General features: G+C 56.3%; 1 protein-coding gene across 1 annotated transcript in view; it reads left to right on the plus strand.

The window, feature by feature from the left end:
* Positions 1–8,429, plus strand: part of Prkn (parkin RBR E3 ubiquitin protein ligase) — a 978,959-nt gene extending 970,530 nt beyond the window's left edge. Inside the window, exons 11-12 of the mRNA XM_070010824.1 lie at positions 3,177–3,294; positions 6,334–8,429. Coding sequence (XP_069866925.1) covers positions 3,177–3,294; positions 6,334–6,446 — 231 coding nt within the window. The 3' untranslated portion in view covers positions 6,447–8,429. The remainder of the gene's footprint in view (positions 1–3,176; positions 3,295–6,333) is intronic.
* The last annotated feature ends 5,375 nt before the right edge of the window (positions 8,430–13,804 follow it).

Genomic DNA, 13,804 nt, shown 5'->3' on the forward strand with positions numbered 1-13,804 from the left:
GGCCCAGAGTCCTGCCCTCGCCGCCCCAAGGGAACTGGCGTGTGGGCGCTATGGAAGCTCCTGGCCCGTGCCAGGTGATGGTGTCATTCGCATGGCCACCAGCAGGGGGTGCCGCTCACAAGCAGGACCCTGAGCCTGGACTCGGCCCTCCTTTGCCCGCCTGGAAGGCGGAGGAGGGCTCCCTGGCACCCGCTCCTAGGACCCAAGAGCTTTGCGGGGCCTCCCTGTCCACCCTTGCAGGTGCCCAGCCCTGGCTGAGGAGGGCAGGGGGGTCTGTGTGCCAAGCATGCGAACCAGGCAGAGGCGGCCTCGGGGTGTGCGCTCTGGGTGGTGGTCCATGTGCACGTGGAAGGAGCCTCTACCTCTAAATTAGCGGCGCTGGGAAGACAGAGCCTCCAGGGGCCACAGGGCTCCCGGCGTCAAAGCGTCAGAAGGAAGAGGCTGGTGTGGTGCGGGAGACCATGCAGGCATCATGGCAGTGAATCCTCGAACCCAGGGCCAGCCTCCCTCCCTGCCTCCTGCCCTGAGTGCTAGTTCCTGCCCACACAGGTCCAGTCCACTCCAACCCGCCCGGGCTCTTCACCCCTGATGACCCCTCCCTCCTTTGGCAGTAACCGCTGAGTACAGAAACGCCAACTGTTAGCGAGGTCCTACCGGGCCCCGAGAGTGGGTGACAGCGCTTGGTACTTCTGATCCTGTACCGTCACTGGAAATGATGATCGGGTTGCAGAGATGGAAGGACTGCCGTTTGAGGCCCGCCCAGGGAACAGTTCGTAAGAGAGACTTGTCCCACAAGCCAGGCTAGGTGAAGCCGTCTGTAATCCCAGCTATGTGGGAAGCAGAGGTAGAAAATGTCCATCTCTCTGAAGAGAGACTTGTCCCACAAGCCAGGCTAGGTGAAGCCGTCTGTAATCCCAGCTATGTGGGAAGCAGAGGTAGAAAATGTCCATCTCTCTGAAGAGAGACTTGTCCCACAAGCCAGGCTAGGTGAAGCCGTCTGTAATCCCAGCTATGTGGGAAGCAGAGGTAGAAAATGTCCATCTCTCTGAAGAGAGACTTGTCCCACAAGCCAGGCTAGGTGAAGCCGTCTGTAATCCCAGCTATGTGGGAAGCAGAGGTAGAAAATGTCCATCTCTCTGAGGCCAGCGCAGGCAAAAGCGTGAGACCTTACCCGAAAAGCAAAAAGCCAAGGGATTAAACGTGTGGCTCAAGTGGTAGAACACTGCCTATGGCAGGCTTGAGGCCCTGAGTTCAAACCCCAGTACTGCCAAAAGCAATCTATAAAGAAAGTAGCTGTATCTGTGAAGGTGAGACTATTGAGAATTGCTGCTCTGGCTTCTTCCTTTCCCCTCTCCCATCTCAATGCCCAACACTTGCTTTCTGGGGGTCCGGTCGTGGGGCCTGAACTCTGGGCCTGGGCACTGTCCCTCAGCTCTTCAGCTCAAGGCTAGCGCTCTACCACTTGAGCCACAGCGCCACTTCCAGCTTTTTTCTTTTTGCTTATGTAGTGCTGAGGAATCGAACCCAGGGCCTCAGGCATGCAAGGCTAGCGCTCTACCACTCAGCCACCTTCCCAGCCCATCAATGGCCAACACTTTCTTAGCAACCCCCATTCCCTTAACTGGCAAATCCAATAACTCAATTCATACTTGCGCGCAAGTGGCCACCCAAGTTGTACGCTGTGTCCCTCTTGGGGAGCAAGTGTTTCAGTTCTTGAACAGGAAGGAGCCTCTCTTCAGATGGCAGGGCATCCCCTCCCCCTCCCCCCTCCCCCAGCCTGTCCTACTGCTCTGTCCATGTGCCTTGGGCATCAGGAAAGTGGAATTGTGAGAGGGAAGTGTTTTGCCTCTTTCCCCTAGTTTCCTTTCCTCCTGGAGAGACCACGCATGTTGATGTGAAGCAGGGGTATAGCTCTGAACCCTTGCTGTCCATGGGCAGGAAGCCCTCCAGGTCACGCTCTAGACCTTTCCATTGGGTTCACCATGATATCCTTTGTCACCGTCACTCTACTGCCCAGGCTCCACTTGGCCACCTGCAACCGAGTGTTTAGAGTGCACAAGCACAAGCCCCGGGCTGCAGCGAGGCTGTGAGCCATGGCTGGGAACACATGCCTCTCCATACCTTCTAGACTGATGAAGAACTGCCAGATTGTGCAATCCGTGGCTGGTGGGAAAAGTAGGGCGTGCTCAGACACTGGAGTCCAGGGAAAACGAATGGCCTCACGCACACAAGTCTGTAAGCTAGGGGGGAAATGTTCACTACATATACTCATTTTGTGAATATATATACTGCCTCACACACAAACCTGTAAGTGGGGCAGGGAATGTTCACAACGTGTGTGTGTGTGTGTGTGTGTGTGTGTGTGTGTGTGTGTGTGTGTGTGTTCATTTTGGTCCTGGGGCTTGAACTCAGGGTCTGGGCAATGTCTCTGAGCCTTTTGGCTCAGGGATAGTCCTCAGGAGGCTGAGATCTGAGGATCATAGTTTAAAGACAGCCAGGACAGGAGAGGAAAGTCTGTAAGACTTATCTCCAATAAACTACTCAGCAAAAGCCAGAAGTGGCGCTGTAGCTCAAGTGGTAGAGTGCTAGCCTTGAGCACAAAGAGGCTCAGGGACATCACCCATGCCCTGAGTTCAAGTCCCAGGACAAGGACAGTGGAAATGTTCTCAATGAAGGTGTGTATTTTAAAGTGAGAAATATAATACATTTATGCCACCAAAAAGCCGGAAGTGGAGCTGTGGATCAAGTGGTAGAGTACCAGCCTTGAATAAAAGAGCTTAGCCCCAATACGGTCATACAGACAGACCGACAGACAGACAGACACACACACACACACACAGGTGTGTGTGCCTTGGCATTTAGCAGCTTGCTTGCCATTAACCACTGGCTAGATGTTGTCGATGAGTCACGTAAAACAATAGCATCTCGGGCTGATTGCACACGTACGGTTGAGCCATCTCTTCCCAGCCTGTCAGCACAGGCCCAGCGCCAGGCGCCGTGTGCCCCACACAGCCGTCCCGCGCCAGGCGGGGCACCGGCGGCGGGCGGGGCCCCGGCACCCGCGCTGCTCCTGAAGCCGGTCGTCACGGTGGAAGGCTGCGAGCGCAGTGCCAGGAGCCCGATGGCAGCGGGACCGGGACCGTTGACGTGTGCTCTTCCTGTCTCGGTGGGTGCAGGCCTACAGAGTGGACGCGCGGGCCGCCGAGCGAGCCCGCTGGGAGGAGGCCTCCAGGGAGACCATCAAGAACACCACCAGGCCGTGTCCCCGCTGCGGCGTGCCGGTGGAGAAGAACGGTGCGTGGGGGCGGGGCTGGGGGCGGGGCTGGCCTCCAGCTGCGTGGGGGCGGGGCTGGACTCCAGCTGAGTGGGGGCGTGGCTGGGGCGGGGCTGGCCCCCAGCTGAGTGGGGCTGGGCGGGGGCGGGGCTGCGGGGCGGGGCAGGGCTGGCCCCCAGCTGGGTGGGGGCGGGGCTGGGGGCGGGGCTGGCCCCCAGCTGGGTGGGGGCGGGGCTGGGGGCGGGGCTGGCCTCCAGCTGCGTGGGGATGGGGCTGGGGGCGGAGCTGGACTCCAGCTGAGTGGGGCTGGGCGGGGGCGGGGTGGGGGCGGGGCTGCGGGGCGGGGCAGGGCTGGCCCCCAGCTGAGTGGGGGCGGGGCTGGGGGCGGGGCTGGCCTCCAGCTGAGTGGGGGCGGGGCTGGGGCGGGGCTGGCCTCCAGCTGCGTGGGGGTGGGGCTGGGGGCGGGGCTGGCCTCCAGCTGAGTGGGGGCGGGGCTGGGGGCGGGGCTGGCCTCCAGCTGAGTGGGGGCGGGGCTGGCCTCCAGCTGAGTGGGGGCGGGGCTGGGGGCGGGGCTGGCCTCCAGCTGAGTGGGGGCGGGGCTGGGGGCGGGGCTGGCCTCCAGCTGAGTGGGGGCGGGGCTGGGGGCGGGGCTGGCCTCCAGCTGAGTGGGGGCGGGGCTGGGGGCGGGGCTGGCCTCCAGCTGGGTGGGGGCGGGGCTGGGGGCGGGGCTGGCCTCCAGCTGAGTGGGGGCGGGGCTGGGGGCGGGGCTGGCCTCCAGCTGAGTGGGGGCGGGGCTGGGGGCGGGGCTGGCCTCCAGCTGAGTGGGGGCGGGACTGGGGGCAGGGCTGGCCTCCAGCTGCGTGGGGGCGGGGCTGCGGCGGGGCTGGCCTCCAGCTGAGTGGGGGCGGGACTGGGGGCAGGGCTGGCCTCCAGCTGAGTGGGGGCGGGGCTGCGGCGGGGCTGGCCTCCAGCTGAGTGGGGGCGGGGCTGGGGGCGGGGCTGGCCTCCAGCTGAGTGGGGGCGGGGCTGGGGGCGGGGCTGGCCTCCAGCTGAGTGGGGGCGGGGCTGGGGGCGGGGCTGGCCTCCAGCTGAGTGGGGGTGGGGCTGGGGGCGGGGCTGGCCTCCAGCTGAGTGGGGGCGGGGCTGGGGGCAGGGCTGGCCTCCAGCTGCGTGGGGGTGGGGCTGGGGGCGGGGCTGGCCTCCAGCTGCGTGGGGGTGGGGCTGGGGGCGGGGCTGGCCTCCAGCTGAGTGGGGGCGGGGCTGGGGGCGGGGCTGGCCTCCAGCTGAGTGGGGGCGGGGCTGGTGGCGGGACTGGGGGCGGGGCTGGCCTCCAGCTGCGTGGGGGCGGGGCTGGCCTCCAGCTGAGTGGGGGCGGGGCTGGGGGCAGGGCTGGCCTCCAGCTGAGTGGGGGTGGGGCTGGGGGCGGGGCTGGCCTCCAGCTGCGTGGGGGCGGGGCTGGGGGCGGGGCTGGCCTCCAGCTGAGTGGGGGCGGGGCTGCGGGGCAGGGCTGTCCCCAGCCGAGTGGGGGCGCAGGCGTGGCTGGGCACACGCCCCTCAGAAGCTGCTTGAATCCCAGCTCTTACACATCACGTTGGGGCCTCCGAGCCCCAGCTCCTCAAATGACCGGCGTAAGTCCCGGCGCCCAGAGGTCGCTGAGTTTTAACGCCAGGGCTCCGTGATTCAGGATGGCACCAGCAACATGTGATCTTCAGAGCATCTCCATATTTCCTTCTATTTCTACATCCTGTTAAAGATATGTTGATAATAACATTGTCCTAAGTGAGATTTTAAAAACAATCTAGGGCTGGGAAGGTGGCTCAGTGGTAAGAGTTCTTGCCTTGCATGCATGAGGCCCTGGGTTCGATTCCTCAGCACCACGTAAGCAGGAAAAATTGGAAGTGACGTTGTGGCCTAAGTGGTAGAGCATTTGCCTTGAGCTGAAGAGCTGAGGGACAGCGCCCAGGCCCAGAGTTCAGGCCCACAACCAACAAAAAAAAAAAAAAAAAAAAAGCAAAAAATTCTAAGTTTCCTCCTTTACTTTCCATCTACACACATGATCTCTCGAACAAAAAGCACAGTAAACCAGAGGATTTGGAACGCGTGTCATCCTATCCTAACACGAATACCCGATGCTACCGATCTGTATTTCATGCTACCGATCTGTATTTCAAATCGGTGACTGTGCCCATGCCAGGTTTCTGAGAACACAAATGAGACCATAAAGAGGCAATTACTTGGAAATTTTGGCAAGGAAAAATATGAGCTAACAAGATAATTGGTGCAGTTGAGTAACGGATCACATTTCCAGAACTTATGCAGGGCTCAGCCAAGGAAGTGGCCTCCTCTGGCCTGTCTAGCCGAGATGCGGCCCACGGCCGGGCACGGTCTGCGCCTCCCAGGTGTGGGGCGTGCTTCACTCCACGTGCCTGGGCCCAGCAGCGCCCCCAAATAAGAGATTGCCAGCTCCTGTGGAGGGAGGCAGGCCCCAGAGAACCCCCAGACCCTGTCGTTTTCTTCCTCCTCGGATCCACTTGTGATCTCAGAGCTTATGGGAGGAGAGGAGGAGCGCCTAACATGATTGCTTCTTCCTCTCTACCCCTCTGGTCTTAAATAACGTCTTGAATTAAAGCATCCAGGACTACATTTTCCACCAGAGTTACAACCAGAGCCCCAGCAATGCCAATTCCTGACTGATGATTTTTTTCTGAATCAAGGAACACTAACAGAACAATAGAAAATGAATCACACTATGCAAGCACGTATTAACTCATCAAACATGTAATGGATGTTTAAATATCTGCAGACGTTGATGTAGATTCATAACTCAGAACTTGGCTGTCTGTGATGCACGACGCCTTTGTCTCTGAACCCCAGGGGAGACTGGGCCTCAGTTTCCCCAGTCTCTAAATGACTGTCCGGTGCTGTCTGGTGTGCCTCCCCTGCCTCAGCCTCTCTTGGCCCCAGTGGCTGGTGGTTGCTCGCATAGACAGTACTTTCTAGAAGAGCTTGCAGTCAGGTGTCTGTGCCCACCCACCCACTGCTGTCCTTTGTCTCGGCAGGAGGATGCATGCACATGCAGTGCCCGCAGCCCCAGTGCAGGATGGAGTGGTGCTGGAACTGCGGCTGCGAGTGGAACCGCGTCTGCATGGGCGACCACTGGTTCGATGTGTAGCGGGCATAGCAGGCCACGGCCTCTGCCTGCCCTGGGGCCGGCGGTCCTTCTTCCAAACACAGATGCTTGCTCACACACACACACACACACACACACACACACACACACACACACACACACATAATTATAGAAACTTCTGGATCCCATTTACTGCATCCAGGAAAAACTGCCACCAGCAACGGTGCCTGTTCACACCTCAGGAAATACCACAACACCATGAACGCACTTGATGTAAACTTGACACAAACTCTGGCTCTTACACTGATTTTAGTTAGGCTGCATCAGCTCCTGGAAGGAGACTGCTCAAGTTTAGTCTCCTGCATTTTACTGCACGTGAGTACTGAGCGGAAGCCACTGGTGAGGTGGGGAAGTAATTGGGGTGTGGGCACAGTGTGGGGGCTCTCACAGGATGGACGGCCGTGGCGTCTTAGAGCTAACGACAGCCATGGCTTGGAGAGTGATTTTCCCATCTCACAGGGCCCCAGGTGAGCGCCAAGGATATTTGCTTTTCTCAGAATTCTTTCAATAAATTTTGCTGGTAAAATACGCGCTACGCACATATCAAACTGCCAACCACCGAGAGGTCAGGAAAGGGACCTGGAATGCCGGTTTTGCAGTTCCAGGAAACAAAGCAAAACTCACGGTACTTTGATCTCCTTTGATTATTTGCAACATTTGCAAGAACTTATTTCTTCTGAAGATATCACACATTCTAGAATGCGCATAGCTTGGCATTCTAGAATGCACATAGCTTGGCAATCAAGTTCCTCTGCCTTTACTGTAAATCTAGTAGATAAAGGAGATCACTTTTAGAACAATTTCAGAATTGCTCTAGGCCAATGTTATCAAAAGTGCAGGTTCTAAAGCTGAATGTATATGGAAGGAGTGCCTCCAGAAAGATCTACATGAAAATGCCCCTCCCCCAGGCGACTGCCCAAGAAGCCTGGACCGCCCAGGGCCTTGGCACAGGCCGGCAGGCATGCATTAGAACACACAAGCTAACAAGCTTTGTCTTGGACCACTGGTCGATCACATTTGCAGCTTGTTGTTGAGATCTTTGAGACCCACAGAAAGATTCCCTCTAGATCCCGTGAATAGAGTTTCCACGACTGCTCATGCCGGCGAGAACCTGTCGCGGGCCAGGCGGCCTCCCGCCGGCCTGCTGGCTCCTCTGGAGACAGAACCTAGAACATCTGACAACACACGATGTCCTGCTGGGTTTAGAGGCCTGGAAGTTCCCACCTCAGTGACCCGGCCTCTCTTTTTAGACAAGCCCTTGCTGCTGGCAGAAGAGGGGGCCACTCCTGGAACTTTCCAGATCACATCCTGAGCATGTCTGTCCCTCTGTCCATGATGACGTGGCCCTCTGTTTCCCTGGGAGGCACAGCACTGGAACATCACACAAGCAGCCGAATTTGGCTTTGCATTATAATATCCATCCAGCCCACAGGCCAACTGCCCTACCTGTGCCCCGACGCCCGGGGTCATGCAGAAACGCCGGCAAGGGCGAGGGCAGCAGGCGGTGTCTCCTCCGGTCAGCCAGGCGGTGTGGTCCTGACAATCCCAGTCCATCCCCGCTGCCGAAGCCAGCAACACTGAGCCATGGCCCATACCATATCACAGTGGCCCCGCTTTCTGGGCGCTGCTTTTGTTACTGACCCCTTAGGATTCTGCACGGGGTTTTAGAGTTTTGAAGCTGGAATGAGGTTTGCTGTCACCAGTGGCCGGGGCTGACTGTCCAGCAGGGTCCTTGGTGTTTTCACATTAGAGTAGTGATTCTTACAATTTATTAAGGGGGGGGGGAAACCCACTGTGTATGAACATGACTCAGGAATAGTATTATTGGAGCCCGAACTGTGTAATAAAATATGAAGATCAAAAGAACAGAAACAAGATCTCTGCCAAATAATCGTTATTTTTCTCTGACGTGTGTTGAGAAATATTTGATGCCTGTGTGTTTGCTGAATTCACACTGTCAATAAAAGCTTCAAAAGATTCTTTGGTCTGTCCTTGGCATTATGTTTTGGAGAAAAGTTGGAGAAAAGAGAATACACCCCTCCCACACACACACACTGCTCCCTGCGTTTCTCTCAGAACTTTCTAGAAGCATCCATCAGCTGGTGACAAATGATCCTTTTAATCTCTATTCTAGATTCTAAATTAACTTGGGTTGTTTTCTCTCTTTGGTATTAGGTTATCAAAATTTGAAAGCAGAGCCTTATGCAGAAATGTTAATAGTTACTTTCTTGCCATCCTGTCTAAATAAATGATTGGTAAAAGTTTCAAGCTGTTTGCGGGTGGCTCACGCCTGTCATCCTAGCCTGTCATCCTAGCTACTCGGGAGGCTGAGATCTGAAGATGGCGGTTCAAAGCCAGCCCGGGCAGGAAAGTCCCTGAGAATCTTATCTCCAATAAACTACCCAGAAAAAGCTGGAAGTGGTGCTGTGGGCACGCACGTGCGCACAGAGCACTGAGCCCCTCTTCAGATTACGAATAAACCATGCACGCGCAGGAATGAAGGTCACTGTAGTTTGGGTAACCACCGGGGCACGGGCTCCTGACCACACCGCTCGGCCCCGCCGCGAGGCCCCCCGCATCTCAGCCGTGCACACCGCGCCCCAAGCGCTGGCTGCGCACACCCAGCTCAGGAGGGCGCGAGGGACAGAAGCTAAAGCCCAGCTTCCAACTCCAGCAAGCTGAGCGCCCAGCCGCACGGCCCACGCGCCTTTCCCTCTGCCTGGAATCCCCGCCCGACCCCGGCAAGGCTCCGGTCAGTTCGACCATGGCGTCTCCAGCCCGCTCCCAGCCCCCACGAGGGCGACCCCGAGCGAGCGAGCGAGCGTGGCATCGAATGCGTAGCACTTCACACCCCGCGCTTCACAAATGAGGAGAGATGCCGGCTGAGCCCGCCCCCTGCTGCGCCCCGCCTGACTCTAGTGTTGGGGGGGGGGGAAGGAGGGGTTGAACATTTCTACGTGGAAGTCCACTGTGTGGGGACCTTGCTATTGAGTCCACGAGGGAGCGCGCCTGTGCCCTGCGCCTGCATCCTGTACCCTGTGGCCCACGGCCTGTGCCCTGCGCCTGCATCCTGTACCCTGTGGCCCACGGCCTGTGCCCTGCGCCTGCATCCTGTACCCTGTGGCCCACGGCCTGTGCCCTGCGCCTGCATCCTGTACCCTGTGGCCCACGGCCTGTGCCCTGCACCTGCGGCCTGTACCCTGCGGCCTGTGCCCTGCAGCCTGTGCCCTGCAGCCTGCACCTGCATCCTGTACCCTGAGCCTGCGGCCTGTACCCTGTGCCTGCGGCCTGTACCCTGCTGCCCACGGCCTGCGGCCTGCGCCTGCGGCCTGTACCCTGCGGCCTGTGCCCTGCAGCCTGCACCTGCGGCCTGCACCCTGCGGCCTGTGCCCTGCGCCTGCGGCCTGTACCCTGCGGCCTGTACCCTGCGGCCTGTGCCCTGCGCCTGCGGCCTGTACCCTGCGGCCTGTGCCCTGCAGCCTGCATCTGCGGCCTGTACCCTATGCCTGTGGCCTGTACCCTGTGGCCTGCGGCCTGCACCTGCGGCCTGTACCCTACGCCTGCGCCCTGCACCTGTACCCTGCGGCCTGTACCCTGCGGCTTGTGCCCCGCAGCCTGCATCTGCAGCCTGCGCTTGTGTCCTGCGCCTGTGCCCTGTGGCCTGTACCTGCAGCCTGCGGCCTGTGCCCTGTGGTCTGTACCTGTGGCCTGCGGCCTGCAGCCTGCTCCCTACACCCTGCACCCTACGCCCTGCGCCTGCACCCTGTGCCTGTGCCCTGCACCCTGTGGCCTGTACCCTGCGGCCTGTACCCTGCACCTGTGGCCTGCACCCCATACCTGTACCCTGTGCCCTGCGCCCTGCGCCCTGCACCTGCGGCCTGTACCTGCACCTAAGGCCTGCACCCTGCACCTAAGGCCTGAGCCCTGCGCCTTCAGTCTGCTGCCTGTGACCTGCACCCTGTGCCCTACGGCCTGCGGCCTGCACCTGCAGCCTGAGCACTGTGGCCTGTGCCCTCTGGCCTGTGCCTGTGGCCTGCACCCTGCACCTGCGGCCTGCACCCTGCGCCTACAGCCTGCACCTGCGGCCTGCGCCCTGCACCTGCGACCTGAGCCCTGCGCCTGCGGCCTGAGCCCTGCGCCTGCGGCCTGTGGCCTGTACCCTGCACCTGCACCCTGCGCCCTGCACCTGCGGCCTGAGCCCTGCGCCTGCGGCCTGTACCCTGTACCCTGAACCCTGCGGCCTGCACCTGAGGCCTGAGCTCTGCATCTGCGGCCTGAGCCCTGCGTCTGCAGCCTGCACCCTGTACCTGTGGCCTGTGCCTGCCAGATGCACAGGTTCCGTGCACAGATAAGGGATTCCACACACAGGTAAGGGGAGACGCTGGGACCCGTGCTCTCAAGTTTGGGTTATTGCATCCCACAGGGCCCTGAGATTACATCCCCAGGCCCAGGGCACCTCTGCTGCTTCCTTCCTACACTTGGTTGTTCCACCAAGGATTTCTAGTTCTTCATTGCAAACTCAGATAGTGCCTTAGATGTTATTTTTTGCATTCATGTCTCTACACAGCATATGATTTTTTTCTTATATTGTTCCTTGTATTGCAAATTAATTACTACCTTATTAATACTCATTATACAAGAAAAAAGGGACAAAACAAACAACAAAACCATACAGAAGTCATGATTTTGCATCTTATTTGCTCCTAAAACCTGTGATGTTGGGTGGGGTATGTGGTACATGCCTGTAATTCCAGCAACTCAGAAAGTGGCGATTGAGAGGATAACGGCTAGTCCCTGTGAGACTCTTACTCTCCAATTAATCAGTCAAAAGCCAGAAGTGACACTGGCTCAAAGTGGTAGAGTGCTAACCTTGAGCAAAAGAGCTTAGAGACAGCACCCAGGCTCTGAGTTAAAGCCCCATGACCGACAAAAAAAAAAAAAAAAAAAAGTTGATTGTTGCTTGAATCTGCTCTCAAGGAAAATAAACAAAATCCTACTGGAAAAATAACTTTTAATAAAAGACTTAGGGTCTCTCTCAAGTGATGAAGTGCCTGCCTACCTCACACAAGGCTGTGAGTTCAAGCCCCAGTCTCCCACCCCATCCCCTCCCCCCAGCCTCAAAAGTAGCATATAAAGTCAATAGACTTTTTTTTTAATGATATTGTATCAAGGCTTCATCAAGGTCTACATTGTATGCCAATTAATAAGTGCTTCTTTTTACTGTAATCTTTTAAAAGTATGTAGCAGCCAGGCATGGTCATGCATATCTTAATTGTAAATGTGAAGCCAATCTGGGCTACAATAGTGAGACTTTGTCTCAAAAACTGGAAATAAAAAATAAAGTAAAAAAGCGAGGTGCTGGTGCCACTCACCTATAATTCTAATACTCTGTAGGCTGAGATGTGAGAATTGAGGTTCAGAGGCAGCCTGAACAGACAACCAAATGCAAAAAGCTAGAAGTGAAGGTGTGGTTCAAGCGAGAAGGTGCCACCCTTAGCAAAAAAAGCTGAGCAACAGCAAGAGGCCCTGAGTTCAAGCCCGGATACTGGCAAAAGTGAATGAATGAATGAATGATTAAACGTAGTCTTTAAACGTTTGGCTAGGACACAACTGTGTGATGTGTAGAGGTGTTTCCACTAGGGCGGGAGGGGAAATCCCATGCTAAAACATTTTCCCAGCATGCATGAGGCCCTGGGTTTCATCCCAAGCACTACCAAAAACAAAAACAAAAACAAAAACACTTACAATATTACCTTAAAAGAAAAGAAGTTTGCCAAAATGTGTGCACAGTATAATTTTAATGATCAAAGGTGTAGCGTGGTCAGATTGTGTTTGCACATTGAAATCCCCAAGCCTATCCCCTGGAAGGGCTTGGTTGTGACAGTAGATGGCTTATGCCCAGGCCTAGAGCCTAGCAAAGGTGCTCTGACAGAGCTCCTCACCACGTGAGCACCCAGAGAACGCCACCAGGGGACAGGAAGTGGCCCTCATGGTACCTGGCGCCTGTGCTTTGATATTGGACTTCTGGCCTCCAGAACCGTGAGAAATAACTGCTGTCACTTTGTAGCTTATGAGCTGCCCGTTTATGGTATTTTATGATAGCAACCCAAATGGACATTTAAAATACAGTTTGTTGTATTGTTGGAATGACAGACGAGCTTTTATTCAGCCACAGGTTCCATGGTTTGAGGCAGTGGGAAAATATCACACTCTTTTCATTATAAAGAACAAAGGTCTGTCTTCATCTTCCATGATTGTTCAAGGTGCCCTGTATTACATGCAGATAATTAGTGAAGATTTGCCAAGCACAGTTTGGTGGTTATCTGAACTTCACTGAAAGCAATAGAGAAACACATGCCAAGTTGTTCTGTGGCTTTCAAGGGCATTTTGCCAAATGACATTGGCAAAAGTGGGCAGAAGAAGTGAGTTGAACTGAATTTCTGGAGAGACAGAACTGTGCTGCCAGCCCTGGTGTGAACAGGACATTTCTGAATGCTTCCTGAGTCCTGTCTAGCCTGGAGAAGGACCACTGACTCTCCTGCTTTGCCTAGGACAGAAAGATCCCTGATACAGGGAAGGTACCCGGTATACACATAGGTAGGCCAGAGGGGACTGGCACTGAGAGTCTCCCAGGGGGACAGCAGCCTTGGGGTGATGTTGATACCTTGGCCAGCTGACGAATAATTGAGAGGAAGTTGGGATTTGGCTTTGTTGTGCTTTGTGGGTAGTGCCAGCAATCAAACTGGAAGCAAGGTGAGTAAGCAGCAGAGTGTAGCCGAGTTCCTCTGAGGTTCTCCAGACACAGGGACACGTCTTACCCTGTGTCTAAATGATACCTCTGGGTGCTGAAAACCCTAACTGATTCAACTATGAAGACGTAGCCGGGCACCCGTGACGCATGCCTATAATCTGAGGATTGTGGTTGTAATCTGCTGAGATCTAAGGACTGTGGTTCGAAGCCAGCTTGGGCAGGACTACCACCAAAACACCAGAAGTGGAGCTGTAGTTCCAGTGATAGGGCTCTAGCCTTGACCAAAAAGCTCAGGGACAGAATCCAAGCCCTGACTTCAAGTCCTAGTCCCAACCCAACGGGAAAAGAAATGCTATGTGAAGAGAAATGTTATTTTTAACTTCTGTTATCTGTCCAACAAATAATTACTGGGCACTGGATATGTTCAAGCAACAAAAATGAAAACATTTCCTCTGCTTGCCATTCTCCTGAAATCAGGAGCCAGAGGTGTCCATCTATATTCCTAGCTGTTCCAGAGGCCGAGATCTGCAAGATCACAGTTTGAAGCCTAAGGAAGAAAAGGTCAATAGGCTTCATCTGAAAAAAAAAA

The sequence above is a fragment of the Dipodomys merriami genome, unplaced genomic scaffold, assembly GCF_024711535.1.
Source record: "Dipodomys merriami isolate MVZ:Mamm:240054 unplaced genomic scaffold, mDipMer1.0.p SCAF_8, whole genome shotgun sequence".
Taxonomy (NCBI): Eukaryota; Metazoa; Chordata; class Mammalia; order Rodentia; family Heteromyidae; genus Dipodomys; species Dipodomys merriami.